Source organism: Mustela lutreola, chromosome 1, assembly GCF_030435805.1.
Source record: "Mustela lutreola isolate mMusLut2 chromosome 1, mMusLut2.pri, whole genome shotgun sequence".
NCBI lineage: Eukaryota > Metazoa > Chordata > Mammalia > Carnivora > Mustelidae > Mustela > Mustela lutreola.
Genome location: NC_081290.1, coordinates 25,729,148 through 25,752,646, shown reverse-complemented (window position 1 = coordinate 25,752,646; position 23,499 = coordinate 25,729,148). Strand labels below are relative to the sequence as shown.

The 23,499-nt window shown below is 34.5% G+C and overlaps 1 protein-coding gene across 26 annotated transcripts in view; it reads left to right on the top strand.

Moving 5' to 3' along the window:
• Nucleotides 1–23,499, top strand: part of FIP1L1 (factor interacting with PAPOLA and CPSF1) — a 76,112-nt gene that overhangs the window by 24,909 nt on the left and 27,704 nt on the right. For 9 of the 26 annotated variants that reach the window (XM_059161461.1, XM_059161443.1, XM_059161411.1 and 6 more), the window contains 3 exons: nt 1,678–1,787; nt 18,015–18,108; nt 19,779–19,935. In XM_059161461.1, coding sequence (XP_059017444.1) covers nt 1,678–1,787; nt 18,015–18,108; nt 19,779–19,935 — 361 coding nt within the window. Of the gene's footprint in view, nt 1–1,677; nt 1,788–8,158; nt 8,267–18,014; nt 18,109–19,778; nt 19,936–23,499 lie in introns of all 26 variants that reach the window. The other 17 variants (XM_059161373.1, XM_059161334.1, XM_059161295.1 and 14 more) reach the window with 3 other exon arrangements.

The following is a 23,499-nucleotide window of genomic DNA, read 5'->3' as shown; positions in this document are numbered from 1 at the left end:
CTTTTTTTTTTTTTCCTTAAGCAGTTCAGTAGATGATGGTGCTCTTTACTTATGGGGAAGACTTGGATAGGATCAGTTTGAGGGATCATCTGTGGAAAATCAGTAGCTTTGTTTAGGCCACGGTAAGGTTGAGTTGCTTATTAGGTACGTAAGACATTGGATATAAACTACTGAAGCTCAGCACAGTTGAGATCGTACTGTCAACTCTCAATATTCCAGACATTTGCAGGAAGAATATTGCATTTCTTTTTCTGTGTTCTCGTAGCATCTTTTATCCCACAGTTACTTTTCTTCCTAGCATTTATTGTATTGCTCTGATAGTTGGTGTGTCTTGTCCCATGGTCCCATGGTCTGTTTTGTTGTATTTCTCTCTCTAGTCTCAGCTTCTATTAATATTTAATGTTCGATGAGTGAACCATGTTTATTTTCCCTGTAATCACATTCTGTCAATTTACCTTTCAAGTGTTTATCAGATCTATTTCTTACCGTCTATCCTCATTTTCTTAGTGCTAATCCTCTGTTTTCCCTCACTGGGATCTGGGCCTTTTAAGTGAATTTTTTTTAAGGAGTAGTGCTCTAAAATGTCAATTTGGAGCCTTAATTATATGAAGACTCCATTAGGGATTGGGTTCAGCAGTACTAATGAGAGATCTGACTTTACTGGCTCAAATATATTATTTTTCTCTCACAGTGATTATGTGAGAAGTAGATGGTTTCTGGAATTCAGTCAGTGATTTGAATGTAACAGAGTCAAGGTGTCTGAGATTTTCTTGGCCTTTGCCTTATGATGAAAGAGAATGTTCCTGAATTTAGATTGAACAGTAGAATATAAGTAGGACGTAAAATATGGTGATATGGTGTGATATTATTCAAGTGCTGGGCAACTTAGCTTAAATTTAATAAATTAATGATGATTTAAAATCAGAAGGTGAGTATAAAAGCAAAGGGCACAAAGAATAATTTCACCAGTGTAAAGGAGTAGGACTAGACCATTCTGAAAAGCTCTGCTAGGAGCAGAAAGGCTGGCTAAACCTGGGAGAAAATATAGAGTAAGTAGATAACTGTTTGAAGGTGAATATAAAGAGGGGAAAGAGGTTATTAAGGAGACCGATTACTACCTTCAAGCTTCTAGATGTACTTACGGACAGGACGGTGGTACTGTTCATAATGAGGGGGAAATGTATGGAAGCACAGGAATAGATTATTGATACTCATGTTGGAGCAAATCACAGTCTGAGTAGAAAATGGTCTGAATGGCTAAAATGGCTATTGGTAGTTTTTTCTGAATAGTAGCAAACATAAAAGGGGAAAATTCTTCAAGGCCTTTCTTGAACTCCGAAACATGGAGTCATAACCAAGTATCTTGGACTTAGCTGTGATGATTTAAGGGAATTTATGAAAGGACTAAAGAGTTATAGCTTATTGGACTTTTAAGTGACATTATTAGTATGAACTTTCTTAATAGTTGGGAACATTTTGATCCATGTTTGGTGCCTAATCCATCTTTGGTGCCTTTCGCCTAGTGCTGTTCTAAAATAGGGTAATTTTATTTAATATTCAGCAACAAAACTTTCTTCATGTTTAAATTCAAATCAGATGTTACAAATTTATTTTAACATGTTTAGTATAGTATGTTTGAGTGTTCTATTAAATAAGCTAATAACCCTTTTTTTTAAGGTACAGCAGGGAAGAACTGGAAATTCAGAGAAGGAAGCAGCACTTCCATCTACAAAAGCTGAGTTTACTTCTCCTCCTTCTTTGTTCAAGACTGGACTCCCACCAAGCAGGTTAGTTAGACAATTATAACTCCTATTACTGAAGGCATTGGTACCTTCATCTTGTATTAGTGCTATAAAAGTGCTTAATGTTCTGCCAAAAAAACGGAACATTCCATGTTGTTTTAATACAAAATGAATTCTCTGTGAAAAACTCTTCTGGGTGCCTTCCCATTAAAAAAAATCTAGGTAAGCAATAAATGAAGCATGGTATATAGTTACATGTATATCAAAAAGATAATCTTACATTTAGGAGAGATGGTGATGACAACAATCTTACTGTTTTCTGTGCTTATTATTATTCTTACATTAAGAATTATTGGACTTTCTAAGTCTAGATCTATTGAATTTAATATATTTTACTAACTTTAATAAAAGATTATATAGATTTGAGCCTGGGCAATCTTTCAGATTAAAACCATTTTCTTTTCTTTCTTTGGTTTTGATAATACCTAACTTTGAGTTCCACAAGGTACCAATTTTAAGAGGCAGATGTGCTGGCAAATGGTTAGCCTGTTATTAGGAAAATGGTAAAGGGTAAGCTAAAAGTAGGAAAGTTGGATATTAGCAGATTAATTTTGAGTTAGATAAAGATGACTTTATCAATTATTCCTCTGGGCCAGAAACAAGTCAGTAACCCAACTGTTACTAGTTCTCAGCCAGATCATTTACCTTTTGTGGTATTTGCTTAAGTTTATTTTATAGTTTTCTGGTTTTCTTATTCTGCAATTTTGAATTGCTGTAAAAGATAATATTTCATAATATACAAATGCAGGAAGAGACAGTATAGGAACATACGGTTTAGCCCTAAGATGAAGATTCTTGAAACTTTCAGCCAGAATTAAATGTCACAAAGTCATCTTGGATTTTTGACTGTCTCTTCCCATCCTAACAATTACTAGTCATGGTCCTCTCCATATATTATTTAAACTAAATGAAACCTCATCAAATGTTTGGCTAAGAAGATATGATAGTGGAGGAATACTGATCCTTTTAATATGTAGTCTTTTTTTTTTTTTTGTATAAAGAGGTTACTTTCATTCAGTTTATCATGTTCTGCAGTATAGAATGAAGTGAAGAGCTTCGACTCTGGAACTAGACTTCTGGGGTTGCAGTTCTGGCTATGTTACGCACTAGCTGTGTGTCCTTGAGCACATCCCCTAATCATCTTCTTTCATTTCCTGATCTGTAAAATGTAGTAATAATCATCCATCCCTCACAGGGTAGTTATGTATGTTAAATGATTTAATTTATGTGAAATATTTTATAACAGTAGTACGTACATAGATAATACTCTATAGATGTTTGCTAATTAAACTATTTAAAAATCAGTAGCAGCTTTTCTTTAATTTTGCCTGCCCCCTCCTTTTTTGTTTGTTTTTTGGTTTTTGTTTTAAAAAAACAAAAAAAAAAAAAACAAAACAAAACCCTTAGGCCAGGTTATATAGGGCATTGTACCATATAAGGAATTTGGCTTTTCTTGTAAGTGAAATAAAAGGGGTGTCACTGTCAGTCTATGTAGAGGAATGAAATAATCTACCGTAGGTTTTTAAAGTCTTGATTGCTTTATTAAAATCAGACTGCAGAGAGGTGAGGGGCAGAAACTGGGAGACCAGTTAGGAGGTTGTAACAGTTACCTTAGGCAAGAGATCACTTGGACCAAAGTGCTTCTGGTGCAGATGGTGAGGATCTTTTACATCTGAGAGAGAAGAGACTGCAGGAGGAGGGCTTTTCAGGGCGGAAAAGACCAAGAATTCGGTTTAGGACATAGTGAAATTGAGATGTCTGTCAGACCTGTAAGTGGAAAATTTGCATAGGAAGGGGATATATGGATCTGGAGTTGAGCAGAAAGGTATGGGCTGGGGATAGAAATTTGGGACTGATAGTGTTTGAGTAGTATTTAAATGAAGTAGTAGAAGTGAATTCGATTATTAAGGAGATAAGTAGTGATAGAGAAGTGGCAAGAGGGACAGAGCCTTCGGGTGCTTCCTTCAAGGTCAGAAAAATAAGGATGAAGAGAAGGAGGAGATCCATAGAAAAGAATGACTACTGACATAGGAAGAACACCCAGTGTAGGTCTTTAAAAAGATGTATTTCGAAGTAGAGGAACAGTTAACTATCAGATAATACTGATAGGTAAGAAGAAGAGATCTGAGAATGACTTTTAGATTGATTTATTTATTTTTAAGATTTTTTTAAAAGTAATTTCTGTACCCAACATGGGGCTTGAACTCATAACCCTAAGATCAATAGTCATATGCTCTGCTGACTGAACCATCCAGGTGCCCTGAGTTGGATTTTAAAATGTAAAGGTTGCTGGTGATCCTGACCAGGATCATTTTTAGTGGGATAAGGTGAAGTTTGAAAAAAAGACTTTTTGGAATGAATTCAAGAGAGAATGGAAGGAAAGGAATTAGAATAAGAACATATGGACAACTTTTTTGAGGATTTTTTTTTTCTTTTGAGGAAGCAAAGAAATAGTATCTGAAGGGAAATGTGGGATCAGGGGATGTTTTTTCTAAAATGTTAGAAATTACAGTATGTTTATAGATTTAGGAGAATGAATTACTACAGGGTGTATTGATAATTCAAGAAGGAAGAAAGAACAGTTGTGAGAACAATGTCTTTAAGAAAGTCAGAGGGACAGGATGTAATATGCAAGGCTGTGGGGTTAGTTTTAAGAAGGAGATGACTGGTTCACTCATAGTAACAGGAGAGAAGACGGGACATGGTGAAGGGTGATGGGTAGGAGAATACTGCTGGAAGCAACTGAAACCTCTCTTCACTTGGCCTCAGTTTTTCCCAGCACAAAGGGTACAGACTTATTGGTGAACATGAGGACGTGTGGAAGTGGGTGTTGAATATTTGAGAGAAGAGAAATTCTGAAATAGTCATTTAGAGGTGTGTGAGTGAACCAGGGGAAAGGAGTAGGATTGCTAGGCACCACGTGGAGGGAAATGTACCACCAAGAGAAGTCTTTTTTTTCCCCCCCAAATGGGAAATATTACAGCATTTTTTTATATTGATGGAAATGAATTAGTAGAGTGAAAAATTGACACAGAGAGGGAGACAGTATATTACCACCTTTTCTGGACGTTAATGGCTGTGGGTTTAAAATGACACCAGTCAGCTTGCTTGGATGTGTTTCTCTCGCCCTTGTCAGGTGTTCATATGTTCATGAAGATAAGCTAGAGCTGGATTTAACAGAGGTTACATTTATACCAGGCAAATATGACAAAGGGGCAAGAAAGGTGAGAGGGGCCTGGAAGTGATTAAAATGATGGATGACTGTGGATTAAAGGAGAGATGGAGATTATTAGAAGCCAGGAGACAGTAAAAAGGAAGTAAAGAAATGATAGAAACGTTAACACTTCTATCACCAGTGCCAAAAAAGTGGGTAATTGCCACCACAACCTATATAGAAACATACCTAACATGTCAGTATTGTCATTTTTTGATACACAGAACAGTACTCATTGCTCATTAGGAAAGTCGTTTTCTGGGTTCATTGTGAAGCATTTCCCTAAATAAATATTTGTGTTTTTTTCTGTTTTAGTCTTTGTATTTGAGAGACATGCGTTAAAGTGAAATTTTTTGACTTTAGGGAGAAAACAGGAATGTCACTTAAGACATAATAGAGACTATACAACAAATAGTAATGAGCTATACTACTGACCTTACCACTGTATTACCTTTGTTAAAAATCTTAGATTGCCTTATTAATGTGTAGGTGACTCTTGGTATGTTTGCACAGAACTGTTTTTATTGGTTTTTTGTACTTAATAGGTAGAAATGCTAGGTTTCTAACATTCTGTATTGCCCAGCAAAATGGCATACTTATGTAAATTGTTAATATTTAATATATCAGAATGTTTTGCTTAATCTTTAAAAGTTTTCGTGTATGTCAAGAAGTACAGCTTGATAAATTTTCACAAGCTGAACACTCACTTATTGTTCATCCAGTTCTCCACTTGTTAACATTTGGCCATACTTGCTTTATAATTTTCCCAAAATATTTTCCTTTTTGAACCACTTACTAATTTTGAACATCATACCCCATCAACCTCTAAATACTTCAGAATGTAAGAACAAGCACACTCTGTTATGTAATCCTAGGACATAGTTATCAAAGTGAGAAAATCTAATAATGAGCCAGTATATTAATATGCAAACCATAAATTTAGCTAATTATTTCAATAATGTCTTTCATGGAAGTTCTTATCTTGATTTAAGATTCAGTCCAGGATCATCCACTATAATTAAGTCTTTTTTCTCTTTATTCTTTAATCTGAGGCAGTTTGTCAGACTTTCTTTGTATTTGTTGATTAGATTTTGATGAGTACAGTCCAGTTGTTTTGTAAATCATCCTTGAGTCTGAGTTTGCCTGATGTTTCCTCTTTATTGGATTCAGGTTTTGCTTTTTAGGCAGGAAACCGCATAAGGGATGTTATGTCCTCAGTGCATCAGCCTGGAGGTACATGATGTCATTTTGCCCCATTATTAGTGATGAGAGCTTTAATCATTTCGTTGTGATGGTGTTCTTTGGGATTCTGCACTGCAAAGTTACTATTTTTGCTCTTTGTATTTAGTAATAATCTGTGAGGAGATGTATCTATCCTATTTCTTTTTAAACTTCCCCCAAATTCTAGTATCCATTGATGATTTTTGCTTTCTCCCATTATACTGTAATGGCTGTAAAATAGTGATTATCTAAATATTATTTTTCTTATATTTATTAGTTGACATTCTCCTTTAAAAATGAGCTTTCCCACCTCCACTTACTTATTATCAACTAGACTCACTAGTTTTTATTTTATGTGTGAGAGAATGTGTTTGTATGATTTATTTGTATATGTAAGCTGTATATGTAAGCTTACATATACTGTAATTCATATTGAAGCTCCAATTAGTCCAGACTTGCTGTCGCAGACTCTTCAGAGTGGTTCCTGTGACCTTTTGATTTTTACCCATCTTTTCTTTTTTTTTTTTTTTTTTTTGAGGATTTTTTTACTTTCTAGCTTTACCAGATGTTCCAGGCTTATCTTGTGCTTTCTCTGCCCCCTTCCTGGAAACAACCATTTCTTGAAAGCACCTTAATGCCTTTTAGTGGGAAATGATGATTAGAAACCAAGGTGTTGGCACCAGGTATGCTCATTGGTGCTGGAGTGTCATGGTTTCTAGACTTTTTCAGCTGGGAGAATAAATAATGTATAATTTTAATCATGCAGTCATCATGTGTCTTTTATTTCACATTTCACACCACAGGTTTCTACTTCCCTTTCGTTTTTTCCATCTTGCAGCTTTTACTGTTTTACTGCATTGAGAACCTAGTTCCCACCAGCTTCATTGTTTGTTCTTACTTTAATCCTAAAATACAGACAGGGTAGATTAGGACTTCACCTGCCTTTATAAAAACCAAATCTATTAAGTAGATTTCAAGATTTCTTTGGAATTCTTTTTTTCTTTTTCTTTTTTTTTTTTTTCCAGGCTGAGGGTATATAGTTAAAATTTCCTTCAGAGTGGTTGCATTAATCACTTAAAGTATAATTTGATCCATTGCTTCTGTTTGTATTCAGCTTTTCTTTTCCTCCATTTTATTGATTTATTTTTTGCATATATAAGGAGTTCCAGGCATACTCAGATTTGTCACTTTCCCCAATTTCTTTCACTCCTGTTAATAACTTCATTTCATCTAGTTTCTGATTTATTCTTCCTGTGTTTCTTTTTACGTAAATAAGCAGATACATAAACATACATATTTTTCCTATAGAAAATTTTTCCTTGAAAGAGTGTCTTACGAGTCCTTTAAAGGACTGGCAAGAGTGTAAATCCTGAACTTTTTATGGAATATGTCATTATGGGTAAAATTAACTTTCAATTTTTATTTTGAATTATTTTGAAATGGAATTTTTATGAAATATATAAACTGTAGGTTTTTATAAAACACATCAGAGTGTTACTGTTATCTGGTACACTAAGTGTACCTGTTATTGAAAGAACATAGGGAAAGAAAAACCAAAGTTTTGAGTAAGGTTTTGTGGAACCACAGAAGTTAATGTTGTTCATAAAAGCACAGAAAGTTATTTCTTGATAAATATATTATAACCTGACAAGCCCTTGGTTCTTATTTTGCATTTTGACATCATATTATTTTGAAAAATATTTCTAAAAATATTCTAGAGTTAATAAAATGTTGATAGCACATTTATATTTAAATACCTATTAGCAGTTTTAGTACCACAGAGCCTTGGACAGAGTGCTTCAATAGGAACATGCTAAAGGACTTTAGACAAAGCATGTCAAAGGAAAGAAAAAAAAGATAGAACAAGGGGGGTCAGAGACAACAATATGTAAGAAAAAACATAGAAAATTTATCTCACCAGAAACAGCACCTCTTCTCAGTCTCAGACAAGTACTGCCTCCAGAAAAGCCAATTCCAGCGTTGGAAAGTGGCAGGACCGGTATGGGAGGGCCGAATCACCTGACCTAAGGTAAGGCTGTTTTTAAACATTGGCTATGCCCTGATGTTTAGATCATCAGTTTTGTTTTGTCTAGTAATAAGATAATAATTCTTGATTAGATTGTACCATATTTTTACCCCCTCAATTATGCTTTTTCGTTATAGAAATTGAGGGTTTTAAAAAAATCAGGAGTCAGGCCCTGTCACCTCATTCCTTGCCTGTCATCTCTCTGGCTTTTTATACTGCATTATAAATTGCATGGAACCATGCTAATGGGACCTCAGTAAGTGTTTTTTTCTCCCTACTACTGCAGATTTAATTCTTCTTTCTCATATCACACCCTATTAAATCCCTGGGTGTTTCTCATTATTTACTGAATAAAATTTAGCCTTCTGAACTGGTATTTAGAACTTGTAAAATTGAACTGCACTGAATCTTTCCAAATGTTTTATAATAACTACAGTGCGTAAAGCAGCCATTTCATTGAGTCTGCCAGCTGTCTTGGGAGGTACCATCACCTTTGTTGTTACTGTGCTTTTACTCCTGATACCCCTCTGCAGAATTCTGGTTTGTGTTCTAAATCTTAGAGTTAGGAAGTATGCAGCCTTGGATGGGAACTATATACTCTCTGAGCCTATAACATGGGAATAATAATTTCTGCCCCAAGGGATGTAGTGAGAAGCAGATGTGTTAGATATAATAGTACATTGCAAATAATAATAATAATAATAATAATAATAATAATAATGAGTCTGAGCAATTAACAGTTTGCTTGACTTGGAAATGCAGACTTACGCACCTCCCTAGTTTGCCATTTAAAGTTTTAAACAATGATGGTATGGAAGTGGTATTTTGTTTCTGTTCATTATAGCATTTTAAGCTTTCTTCCTGGGCAGGTTTATGCTATATTAATGTTCTTTTAAATATTTTCCATATAGGTATGTATGTTATGATCAGATACCTTTGATCCTAACAACTAAAAGAAAAGCAAAGAGAGGAAACACTATCAGAATTTTATTTTCTTATATTTCCTTTTCTTTGGGGTCTTTATTATATGTTCTCCGTGAATAGTCAGAATTTTTAGTCCGCTTGACTCTGATAGAATCTCTTGTTAGGAGAGAATAAGCTTAGTCATTCTCAAAAGTGGCTATTCATCTCAAAGTCAAAAATATCTTGACTTTCTAAAGAATATCCGAACTAGAAGTATAGTAATTGTGCAGAGAGAAATATATTATTATATTCCTAGAATAGTTTCCATGGCATGTGTGCTTTAACAGGGTATAGAATGAAAATTTGCATATCTTACATTTTAAAAGTATACCCATTGATATTTTTCGTAGTATTACGTGATATTGATCTTCGTTTTTAAAACTAGAATTCTTGAAGTACCAGTAGAAATTTCAAGAGTTATTTTAAATAGTTAGATCTGATAAGTGTGGAGAGTGAATGTGAATCTTTCCACATTTAATAGTTCACATTTCCCATTTAATATTTCTGTGAAACCCCAGAGTTTAACATGAGTGCTAATAATATAATTTCTGTATAATATTTAACTTAGTTATTACAACATAAGTGCATAGAGAAACTCAGATTTACATTTAACCAGGCCAGCAGTTCTGAACAGCCTGTTTATTGATCCCCAAAGGGCCAGACGATAAGAGCTTTCATTTTCTTTGTTCTATTGTGGAGATGAATCAGTAGCCATTCTGTAGATAAAAAATAACTACCTTCTTAAACTCACAGCAGTTTCATGGCACAAGTCCTGGATTTGAACATTAAGTTTGGTTTTGTGCCTGTGTGAATTTAAGATAGTTTCCTAAAATCTCTGGGCCTCTTTTTCTACATTTTTAACATGATAGGCTGGACTGTGTTATCAGGAAGGCCCTTTTAATCATGAAATTCTTTATTTTCTGCCTATTCCCTGTTATACATGGAAGAGGAGATCTGAGAAAGTAGAGAATTTGCCCAGATTTATGGCTGATAGAGGCAAAAAGTCAGGGCTAGAATTCCTGGCTTTCTGCCTTTTAGTACCTGCAGGTAAAGCAGGTTGATTTTCATAAGCAAAGGCATAGAAATACTTAAATCACTAATTTTTTTTTTAAGATTTTATTTATTTATTTGACAGAGAGAGATCACAAGTAGGCAGAGAGGCAGGCAGAGAGAGAGGAAGGGAAGCAGGCCCCCTGCTGAACAGAAAGCCCAATGCGGGACTCGATCCTAGGACCCTGGGATCATGACCTGAGCCGAAGGCAGCGGCTTAACCCACTGAGCAACCCAGGCGCCCCTTAAATCACTAATTTTTAATACAATTTAAAACTTTATGTATATTTTCTTTTGCCACTGTTTCAATATCTGAAATTTCTTTTTATATCAATCATTAGACAGAATTTTTTACTTAAAATAGTTGTGCTTTCGATAAAATAGTTTATTTCTTGAAGTAAGATAATTAGTTTACAGAGAAGGTATTAGTTCTTATAACTGAAAATGATACATGTCAAAGTTGATACTATTACTCCCCCACTCCCCACCCCTTAAAAAGGTGCTGTGGAAATACAGAAAGCTCCCATTCTGACTTTGTGATTAGTCTCAGGGAATGTACATAGTAGAAATTGAACACTATTTTCAGTATGTATTTTGTGCTTTTGAAAAATTCAAAAGAAGAAAAATTTAAGTAAAAGCTATTCTCCTTTTGGGTGGTGTATGTGCATGTATATATGTGGACACACACCCTTAATAAAAACTGAGATGCTGGCTCCTATAGTCAACATACTGAGAAATGTAGGGATATTTTTGAAACATGGCTTATATCTCTTTGTAAAGAGCAATTAAACAGTGGTTGCGATCCTATAGCTTATTTGGAGACTCAGACTTCTTATCTCATGTGTGTTCCTATTAATTTATGTAACATGGTGTTCTTCCAACTTTGGTTAATAGCACTCTTCAAGCTAACTAGATGTATATAGCAAGGACATGTTATTGGTATGAGTTTGTTTTATAAATTCAGATTTGTGACATTAAGCCAATTAGTAAGAAGAATAAAGCAGTTTTAATGAACACAGAAAATTGTAATTAGCAATATTGATGACTGCTGTAATCTTATCCTAATGTGCAGTTTATTTGTGTGTTCTGTTTCCATTTTATAATATCAGATTTTGTCAGGTAGTTTCAAATTATAGGTTGTCTTACTAATAATTGTCTTATTAACAATGTCTTGTTTTTTAATATTAATGCTTTTTTAACTGAGACTCTTGAAAGGAACAGTAAAAATTGCTTAATGTAGAATCACTAAAATATTTAAACCTGCGTTTGCATTTCTTTTTTTATTTTTTATTTTTTATTTTTTTTAAAGATTTATTTATTTATTTATTTGACAGAAATCACAAGTAGACAGAGAGGCAGCCAGAGAGGGGGGGGGGTGGAAGCAGGCTCCCTGCTGAGCAGAGAGCCCGATGCGGGACTCAATCCCAGGACCCTGAGATCATGACCTGAGCCGAAGGCAGCGGCTTAATCCACTGAGCCACCCAGGCGCCCCATTGCATTTTTTATAACAGACGTAAAACGTACAGTAAAACTGGATGTTAAGTGGACATTCAGTCTCAGATTGGCTTCTTCACTTGTTCTTGCAGTACAACTTATGTCTTGATGAAATAATATACTGAAAAGGTGTACATGTACCTTCATGTCATTTGAGCACTTATGTCTGAGCATGCGGTATGACGTACCTTGTAAGAATACATGGTTGGACATTTGAAGGCCTTTATTTTAAAAGATTCTCTGTACAGTGATATCTTTTCCAAATTTAAAAAATGAAATTAGGGCGCCTGGGTGGCTCAGTGGGTTGAGCCGCTGCCTTCAGCTCAGGTCATGATCTCAGGGTCCTGGGATCGAGTCCCGCATCGGGCTCTCTGCTCAGCAAGGAGCCTGCTTCCCTCTCTCTCTCTCTGCCTGCCTCTCCATCTACTTGTGATTTCTCTCTGTCAAATAAATAAATAAAATCTTTAAAAAAAATTATAAAATAAAATAAATAAAAAAATAAAAAATAAAAAATGAAATTAAACATAAGTATGGCAGGTAAACCTTTATTTCAAGCTCTGCACAAAAGTGAGTAAATTTGGCTTCTCTAATGAACATGTTAATGAGCCCAATTTTAGCGTAGATCACCTTTAAACCTTCAGGGTTTTGTGTTTGTTTTTAGGACATTTTATAAAAGTAACAACATTTTAAAAATTCAGAAGTTAGCATCAGAAACATTTTGTAGATGTAGACTTTGGAGTTAGACTTGAGCCTGAATCTTGGTACTGGCACTTTACTTCACAAATGAGCCTTTTTCTGTTATCTGTGAAAATGAAACTAATTGGACTTAAACCAAGTACTCATGGATTAAATGGCTTCTATGGCTGCAGAAGCACCTATTGCAGGGTACCTAATAAGTGTTAGTTCCCTTGGGATCTCTGCTCCCACCACAGTCTCTTTAATAGTAGTAGTGATAGACAATACATGACATACTCTGAAAGCAGTTTTAAATTCTGTGATTTTTATTTTGTACATACATTATTTTTTAAGATAGCATTTTTGATTAATTCTCACAGATTTAGAAATCCTCAAGGATATAGATCCTGAAGGATTTATCCTTTGATAAATCCTCAAGGATTTAGTATTTCTAAAAATAGAATACATTAAGATTTCTTTATAAACTATATATTGTAGGAAAATTATTCTTGTGCTTTTGAAGTTAAAAGAAAAAGTATAGAGGCAGTACTATGTGACTCCACAAAACTCAAAATATCAGTATAATATATATGCAACGAAGGACAGCCTTACCTTTATTATCGGGCCTTGGTAGGTATGACTTTTATATTTATTGAGAATTAAGGAGTTAAGTTTTAATTTTTATCAACTACTTTAAATGTTTTTAGAAGAAAATACAATATTAACTGTCTTTCTTAGGCATACCTCTCGTCGTAGTCCTCAACTTTGGCTATGTATTGGAATTACCTGGGAGCTTTAAAAAATTGTGGATGCTTAGGCCCTAGAGACTGAATTAAATAGTCTCTGCGAAATAGTGCACTCTGGACATTGGGGGACATTGGGAGTTTTAAAAAGCCCTCAGATAATTCTGATGTGTAGGAAGCACTGAGAACCACTGATTGAGAGATAGGATTCTGGCTTGGCATAAAGATTATTAATTGGTTATTAATCAAAGGTTTAGTGACCACGTTGGAATGTGAGGTAAAAATGAAAGATTTAGTTGGGTGGAACTGATGTTTGCATAGCATTTTACAACCTTATAGAGTCTCATTTTGTGTGAGTCTCATTTGATTTATATTTTCTGCTGCTTTTGGTTGGTAGCCAGTATCAAAGGTGTATCGTGCTGTTCTGTTGCAGACTGGTAGGTAGATAGTATATTTATCAAACTGGAAATTGAAATCCTACATATACTATTTTCCTTACATACTTTCTCTGCTCATCTTCTTTCCTCCATTTAAAATGTACTCCCTCCCCATCTTATGTGGCTAAATCCATTCTACATGTCTTTCAAGGCCTACCTCTTTGCTAAGGTAGCTTAAAAGATGTTGCACCAGTTTCCATGGAGAATTGTTACCAGCATCTATTTAGCTGTATGACCTGAGTTAGACAGTGATACTACTGGATCTGTCTTCACTTGGGAATATTTAATAGTCCCATCTAGGTTTTTTTCCTAGAGAATGAATCCTTGAACTATTGCTGTTAGTGCATAGTTCTTATTAGGAGCTCTGCTATGAGGAAAAAAAATTCATAGATTTTTTCAAGGATATGTGATTTATTCATTCTTTTATAATAGTGGTTCTGAACTTTGAAGCAGTAACCCTTTGAAAATTTGCTGCAAACTCTTCTGCCTGAAAAATACATTTATACACATGCATATATTTAAGTTGAGGAATTTCCTGATCCCTCAGCATCCCATGCTTGCTAGTTAAGGTTTCTTGCTCAAAAGTACAGTTAAATCTGTGTGTCTGGGTGGCTCAGTTGGTTAAGTGTCTGCCTTCGGCTCAGGGCATGATCTCAGAGTCCTGGGATTGAGTCTTGAGTGGGGCTCCCTGCTCATTGAGGAGTCTGCTTTTCCCTCTACCTCTTCCCCGACTCATGCTCTCTCTCAAAAATAAATAAAATCTTAAAAAAAAAGAAAAGAAAGTACAGTTAAATCCTTAGAGCAAGTCTTATTCAAGAGGGCATGTACTCGGAAAACATTGTTTTGGTCCACCTGATTAAATTGCTTTTATTGAACTGTGCATTGTTATGCTTCACCCAGTATTGAGCATTTCGAGAAACAGCTCTCTGAAATTCACTTATGTTTTCATTGTAATAGTATTGGAGACTTTGTCCCTATTTCAGTGTTTTTCATAGTGTAAGATGGCAGTCCATTAGTGATGGGTAAGAAATTAGTTTCATGATCTTAACCACCAGATATTTCGTGGTTTTGTATTGTTTTGCTTTTTTGGTGTGATGTTTAATACTAATAAATCATGTTTGATTTTAATGTTACTCTTTCCTTTATAATAAGTGTAAGTGAGTATTGTGTCATGAAACTCAGTTTTTTTATATGTGGGCACTGGATTGCTGTGCAAAATGTGTTTCTTTAATTACTATATTTTGGGATCAGAAGTGTTTGAAAACTATTTTACTCTTTTATATTTTCTCTTAACCTGGACTCAGGAGAAATTCTTTTCTCTTTATTTTCATCTGTAAAATGGGAATGATAGTTGCTACTTCATAAGGTCATGAAGAATGAATTTATATAAAGTGCTTGGAACAGTGCTTTCCTAGCACATAATAGGTGCTCAGTAAACACTAGCTATTATTACCAGGAAATGCCATCTTTAGAGCTAATGCTTTGTTTTTATCTTACACACACATTAAAAGACTTGTTATTAATAGTGTCCTTTAGTTTGGCTGTTAAAAAATGAGAAGCTCAGAGATAAATTTGGGACAAAAGATTAATAACTAATTCTTTGTCTTCCCTTGGCCCTAATTTTGTCACTTTTAAAGTTTTTGTTGTATCTTTGTAAGCAACTTACATCAGAATCACCAAAGTATGTCCTTTTAATTTAATTCCATTATAATTTCAGAGATATTTTTATATTCATGAAAGGTAGAGGCTCTTGTGGAATCCACCGCCTGTATTAAGCCTGTAGATTAGTGAGACTTCAGATATCCATTGTGGTTAGTTTCTGTCTCTCTTCAGCTTGTTATTGTTCGATATAGAGAAGAGAATCTTGATAACTACATTAGCTATCTGCCTTATTGAAAAAATGTGTAAGCAAGTCCAGGTAAACTTGTCCTATGTGGAAACTCAAGGTGCAGTAGATCCTCATAGTGAAGCTCCACTAAATATTTTTATGCATTGAAATAAAAAGTGGTTCATTAAAAATTTTCAGAATAATATGGCTCAACATCATTTTTCATTATGTGGCATCAGAATAACACAGATTGTTACTCATCTCTGTTAAATATTATGTATTTTTTGTTACTTTGGTATATGCATATGTATCTTGTCCTAAAATATTTCTGAACAAAATGGCAAAGTTCACATTTCTGATTAATTTAAGGTAAATCCGTTTGTGTGGTAAAAGTCCCTGGACAAAGAGGTGTTATTATTGTGGAAATGTAAGAAATTGCAGTTTTCTGGACTCCTTCTACTGGTGCACATTTTTTTAAGGCTGATTTTCCATGTGTATATTTTTAGAAGCTTACTATTTACCACTTTGAATCTTCAGTGATTAATTCATTTAAAGCTGAAAAATTAGACTTCCTTAAAATAAACTTTAAGGAGTGAGTACTCTCATGTGTCCCAGAATATTTGAAAGCAGAGGTCTTCAGAAATTTTTCATTTGGACACAGACGTTAGACTGTTAGATCTGGATTTAAGTTTTGCTACTTTAACAATTTAGAGAAATTGCAAACCCAGATATATTTGTGAGAATTTGTTCTTGAGGGGAATACATTTTAAAAGATGGAGAGGGGGAGAATGCAGCAATCAGGAAGAGAAAGGAAAAGGAAATAGTAGAGGTAAAGATTTTTATAATGAAGTCTAGGTAGCCATAAAAGATGAGGGAAATTGTGGCCTCAGGATATACACCTATATCTGTCAGGATGTTGGAATCAGAGATGTGTGTGGACATCCAAGAGTTGATGGCATTGTTTTTGATATGAAGTTACAGTGGTCATAGCTTTTAATCTTCTAAGTTTTAGGGGAAAAATTGGAGCTATATTTGTTTTATGTCTGAGGTATTTGGATTTTTCTCATGTGTGACTGTTAGGATAGTTTCCACCTATATCGAAGGGTATAAGTTAAAAATCACTTTTTCTCTGAGTTCATGAGGAAATCTGGGAAGTCCGTGACATGGGCATAAAATCAGAAAAACGTGAACTTTTAAAAAAATTCTATTAGAATGATATAGAACAGAAGTTGAAAGTGAGCAGGGTGATAAGTAGGAATGAACTGTGTAGTTGAAGACATTTCAAATGCTATTATATACTCTTATAGGGATGTCTTCATTTTGTTTTTGTGAGCATTAAATTATTTATGAGGCTTTTCAAGGTTCACTTGAGGCAGACTTCCACCAGTTCTTGATTTTCAGAAGTCTCAAATGTCTAAAAACCAGTTATCTTGCAAGGAGGGAGCATACATAGCTCAAGGGAAGGCTTTGGAATCAGAAGGATTAAGATTTCAAAGTTAGTTTTGCCATTTAATTATTACTGATGTCAGTGACATCACTGTGAGCCCTAGCTTTAACATCTCTAGCAAGTATACAGTAGTTTGTTAAGTGAAGGCTTATTGTGAGGTTTAGGTATAATGTGTAGACATTCTACAAATAGTCACTGTTACTAGTTGTTGTAAAAACCTATCTGTGGTGACGATGGAAGGAACCATGGTACTTTGGTTTAAAGTTTTTAAAGTCAGAACTGTTCAGAACTAAAACAGAAATAAAGACAAATTGATCTAATTTGCATCCATTTTTCATGCTTCTTCCTTCAAGTGACTTCTGTATCTTGTTAAGCATATATACTTTAATAAAATCCTTAACTACTGACTTAACAGTATTTTTTAAAATTTAACTTACTGGCCTCTCCTAATGCAATTTGCAGCATTATTTTGTGATAGACTATTTTTCCATCTACTCATATACTTAAACTTTAATTGATTATAAATACAATTGGAGTGGGGCAGGCATTTAAATATTTAAAGGTTTCTATTTAAAGGCAGGTTATCGGAAGTGGAATATTGGATCCCTTTTATGCTTTCTAATGGTTGGAATAAATCACTAAGAAAAATACAGTGTGTATCAAAATGAGCATTATTTCTTTTCAGGTCTTTTGGGAGAATTTTAGTTGGGAGTTTCTGTACTAGAACTATAATATGTTGTATAATTATAAAGCCAAAACATGTGATTTCCATTCGCTTTGCATTTGCTACCTGATAGAATTTCACAAAGATAAACTTAGTTGGAGACTATTAAAAAATAGTAAATTTAAAAGAAAACCTATGAAAATACGTTAACATTATCATCTTTGGATACATTGGTTCCAGCTTATTAATAAAGCTTAGTTTTTAATGACAGTACAAAGTAATGAGATCTAACTTTAGTGAAGTTTTTATTTTTCAAGTGTGTTTTGTGATCTGGTTTTATTTTAAAGTACATTGCAAAAGGTCTTAAATTTCATTTCTCACCTAATATTTGTGTTATTTTTCAAACATCTAATTAAGTGAAACTAAATTGATTTAATTTCTGTGTTACAGGAGATTACCTGGGGCAATTGATGTTATTGGTCAAACTATAACAATTAGCCGAGTTGAAGGAAGGCGACGGGCAAATGAAAACAGCAACATACAGGTTTTGTATTTTAAAAATTACTAATTTTTAAACTGAAGAAGTATATCCATATTCTGATTTAATTTATTCCATATACATTTCTAGTGCTATGCTATATGTTCGGTATTTTAGGTACTGCCAAGATATTTAAAATATGGAGCTAATTACCCTTTTATTATAAAAGCTATTCCCATTAAAATTTATTGCCTTTGGATCTTTGGTAAGATTTCTTTTCCTTTGCTATAAACACAATATGTAGGTTAATTGGACCAAAAAAAGGGAAAATATGGGAAGCGTGTAAAGAAGACAGTAAAACCGCCAATAATTCTAGCATATAAAGATAACCACTTTTAACACTCTGGTACATCTCTTCTTTGTCACCAGACAAGATTAGGATATACTTTATGATTACTTTTTGTGTATCTTTTTTTAAAATTATCATTTGCATTGCCCATATTTTTAAAAATACTGAAAATTCCTTCATGATAGTTTCATTTTGTGGATATACCATAGCTTAACCTGTAATTTTGGGGGGGAAGTAGATTTCCTTTGTTTTCAAGGGAAAGAATGAAGGCGATACTAGTAACTTAGATTCAAGTTAGAATTTTAGTGACTGAGACTTTCAGCTGTTAGTTTGATCATTACTGTTTTTTATTATTACCTTTTCCTGAGTACCTTAAAAAAATTTCAAAGTGTTTTGATTCTCATTACTTTTAGTAAATTCATCTTCTTTTTAGCATGTTTAAGGGTAAACATTTCTAAACTGGAAGATAGTCCTCTTTTCTTTCCCCCACCATTAAAATGCCATGATTTCTTAAAACAATTCTGTTCCCTACTTTGAAAAATAGCTTATCAGCATAAGCATTACAGAAATTATTGTATTTAAATGCAGGAAAAATTAATGAAAAGAGGGATTATATGTTTAAATGATAACCTTTAGCCTACAAAGATTGTAGAAGTAGAAATTAAATGCACAACATTATGTTGCCCATTTCTTCTGTTTCCCAAATGTGTTTGCACATCAGAATCCCTCAGGGAACCTTAAAAATCCAGATTTCTGTGCATCACTCCTGTAGATTTGCTACCTGCCCCTTACCTGTTTATACAGATCAGTATTTTGTAAACACATTTACTTTTCAAGTATAAACTCTTGTTCTTAAAGTTACAAGATTCACATGAAAAAGTTACTTACATATCTGGCTGCCTGTTTACTTGCACCTGGTTAATGCGTGCAATCTGATGATAAGAAGCCCTAGTACAGTGGATATTTATCTCCGCATCCATGTTTATTTCCTAACGCTGGTATTTGTAACTAATGATTACATTGACTTAATTTGAGTACTGTCGCTTGGTTGGGTAACAAAGGTAATACTCATTATATTTATAAAGTGGTTAAATTTAGAAGTACTCTTGTTTAGAATGTTTTTAGTTCTTCTTTTGAGTAATGATTCAGTCATTTTTTTTCTAGGCTTTGTATATGGACATTTTAAAAAGTGTGAGTGCATGTATACTCACATCTGTATATACACACACATAGCACACACATGGAAAAAATTACTTCTGCCTCCCCAAAATATGTGTCTATGAATAAAGCTTTTTACTTTATTTCTTAAATTAAATAAAATGAATTTACTGAGTTTTTAATCTTAGAACACTCACTCACTTTTTAAATTAACTATGCTTAATTTTAGGTCCTTTCTGAAAGATCTGCTACTGAAGTAGACAACAATTTTAGCAAACCACCTCCATTTTTCCCCCCAGGAGCTCCTCCCACCCACCTTCCACCTCCTCCATTTCTCCCACCTCCTCCAACTGTCAGCACTGCTCCACCTCTGATTCCACCACCAGGTAAATAGTAAATCAGACATCTGATTTTGGGGAAAAAGAAAATCATGAGTGTTTCTTTTATTTTTAATTCTGACAATTAAAATATATGAAAAATCTTTATTGATTATACTGCATTAAAATTGATAGGAAATTTACTATGTTAAATCTTCAATAGATTCACAGTGAAACAGATCTATATGTGCTATTTCAGCATAGCAAAGAGAATACACTAAAATAGAGAAGGATAGATACTAAAATTGTGATCTAAGAGTATGATTGTGATCACTAAAGTTGCAAATTTTATGTATAAATCCATATTGAATTATAAACCATGTTAACTTGTTTTGAAAAAAGTTTTAGTTAGAATTGGAGTAGGTTTAAAAAATATATATCCTGTGAAGTGAAAAAAAATATATCCTGTGAAGTGAAAATCTCAGTCTATTCATCTTTGTATACTGATTTCCTTTTAGGAGATTGCTTCGGGGTGCCAGGTACCTGGTACTTAACTGCTTTTAAACAAGACAGAGAAATTTCTTTCGTATTTTGAGCCACTTTTGATTATTTATTATTTTATTGGCGGCACTCGAAAAATTCACAAGTAAACCCTAAATTTTACTTTTTCAACCTTGTATCCATTGGCCTTTGTTACATTATTCCCAGTAAGCTTCCAGTATTTATTCCCTTTCATCAGTTTTTAATGAAACTAACAAGGCTGATTGAGATAGTAACTACTTTCCTCCAATAGTAAATGATAAAAACTATCTCCTGCTTTTAATTATAACTACACATGTGAGAAATGCTAAAATTTGCTTTCTTTTAGTAAAATCAGTTCATACTGCAGAGCCATGTCCACATAGTCAGTTTGAGAGAGCCATGCTTGTTTTAAGGTGCCAGTTATGATCAGAGTACCTAGGCAAACAAGGGGTCTGAGTAGTCTTCTTCTAGTCTTCATCCTTGGTCTCTAAATGTCAACTGTTGCATTGGCCCCACAGCCACAGCACCTTTGATTCTCTTCATTGTCAATTTTATCTTTAAAAATGGATAAGAATTATTATGAAAAACGACTGGTTTTAGAGACTGCGTTGTCTCGGAAACAGAAGAAAGAGAAGACTGAATAATTTGGAGGTGCTTACTCCAGACAACTTTATTTCTAAAATTTAACGAGTTTATTATTCTGGAGCATAAACCATTTCAGAAGTTGTAATTGGACCCATGACTCTTGGGTCTTCCATATGATGATAACTAACCAAAGGAAAAGGGTATGGAATGAAAACTTAGTGATTCATAAACGAGTCCTTTGTCTACTGAACATGATAAAATGTAGAAATAGTTAATTCTGAACATATTTGATCTAATGACACTAAAAGATAATCAATGTATTTGATAATAGTGTTATGCTGGATTGCTTGGTAATCTTATTTTAACTTTACTAGGTATTAAAGGTGATTAAAAATAATTTTTTTATTGCTAGCTAGTGTAGTATATCCCCAGATTGCTAACAGTTTATATAGTCAGCACTAGCTGTTATGAGAGAGTAAGTGATATGAGTGAGAGAGAGAAGGTATGAAAATGGTGAAAAAATAAAGACATTTTTGGTATAAGAATATTTAGACGCTCTGTAGGATATTGCTTATAGGTGCTGGCATTATTTAGAAACACGCTTTCTTCCAAAATGACAAGACTACTCCATTTCTTTGCCATATAACTTCTGTTTATAAAGATAATATCTTTTAATAATGTTCAGATTCTCTATGGCATTATACTGTAGAGTAACACTCCTTATTTTTTTTTTAAGTTATTTATTTACAGGCTTACTTCGGAGATCTTACAGTCCTACACCACCACAATAAAAAGAATCAAAATGAAATTTTGGTTTCTCGGTGCATATAAAAGTTATGTTCATACTCTTCTGTAGTCTGCTGATTGGTGCAGTAGCATTATGTCTAAAAAACAATACATTAATTAAAAAGAACTTTGTTGCTGAAAAATGCTAACCACCCTCTGAGCTTTAAGTGAGTCATAACCTTTTTGCTGATGTTAGGGCCTTGCCTTGATGTTGGTGACTGCTGACTGATCAGGGTGGTGGATGCTGAGGGTTGGGGTGGCAATTTCTTATAAGACAACAGTGAAGTTTGCCACAACCATTGACTCTTCCTTTAATGAACAGTTGGTTTCTCTGTAGCAGTGATGCGGTTTGATAGTATTTTACTCACAGTAGACACTCCTTCCGAATTGAAGTCAGTCCTCCCAAACTCTGCTCCTGTTTTTTCAACTAAGTTTAGGTAATATTCTGAATCCTTCTTTGGCCATTTCAACAGTCTTCACCGCATCTTTACCAAGAGTAGGTTCCATATCAAGAAACCACTTTTTTTTTGCTCACCCAGGAGAGGCAACCCATCATCTCTTCTAGTTTTATCATGAGCCTGCAACAGTGCAGTCCCGTCTTCAGGCTCCACTTCTCATTCTAGTTCTCTTGTTATTTCCACCACACCTGCACTTCCTTCCTCTGCTGAAGTCTGGAACCCCTAAAGTCCTCCATGAGGTTTGGAATTCACTTCTTCCAAACTCCTGTTCATGTGGCTATTTGGATCTTTCTCCATGAATCATGAATGTTCTTAAGGGCATCTCGAATGATGAAGATGATGAATCCTTTCCAGAAGGTTTTCAACTTACTTTGCCCAGATCCATCAGAGGAATCACTCTGTCTGTGGCAGCTGTAGTCCTATGAAATGTTTTTCTTCAGTAGTAAGACTTGAAAATCTAAATGAGTCCTTGATCCATGGGCTGCAGAATGGATATTTTGTTATGAGGCATGAAAACATTAATCTTATTACTGTATGTCTCAACAGAGAGAGAGTTCTTAGGTGACCGGGTACACTGTGGATCGGCAGTAATATTTGGAAAGGAATCTTTTTTCTGAGCAGTAGATTCATCGGTGGGCTTGAAATGTTCAGTAAACCATGTTGTCAACAGATGTGCTGTCGTCAGGCTTTGTTGTTCCATTTCTACAGCACAGGCAGAGTGGAGTTAGGTTAATTCTTAAGGGCCCTAGGACTTTCAGAATGGTGAGCATTTGTTTGAGCTTAAAGTTACCAGTTGCATTAGCCCCTCACCAGAGAGTCAGCCTCTCCTTTGAAACTTTGAAGCCAGGCCTTGACTTCTTTCCAGCTGTGAAAGTCCGCAATGGCATCTCCTTCCAACAGAAGGCTGTTTTGTCTCCATGAAAATCTGCTGTTTAGTGTGGCCGCCTTTATGAATTCCCTTAGCTGGGTCTTCTGGGGAACTTGCTGCCCTTTGTCCATGAGCACGTGCTGCTTCACCCTGCACTTTGTGTTCTGGAAATGGCTTCTTGCCTCAGACCTCATGCACCAGCCTCACACTATTTTTCTACAGCCAACTCACCTCTGTCAGCCTTCATAGAATTGAGGAGGGTTATAAGAGCCTTGCTCTGGATTAGCCTTTGGCTTAAGGGAATATGGTGGCTGGTTTGGTCTCCTCTCCAGACCATTCAAGACTTTCTCTGTATTTACAGTAAGGCTGTTTTGCTTTCTTAACGGTTGTGTGTTCATTGGAGTAGCACTTTAA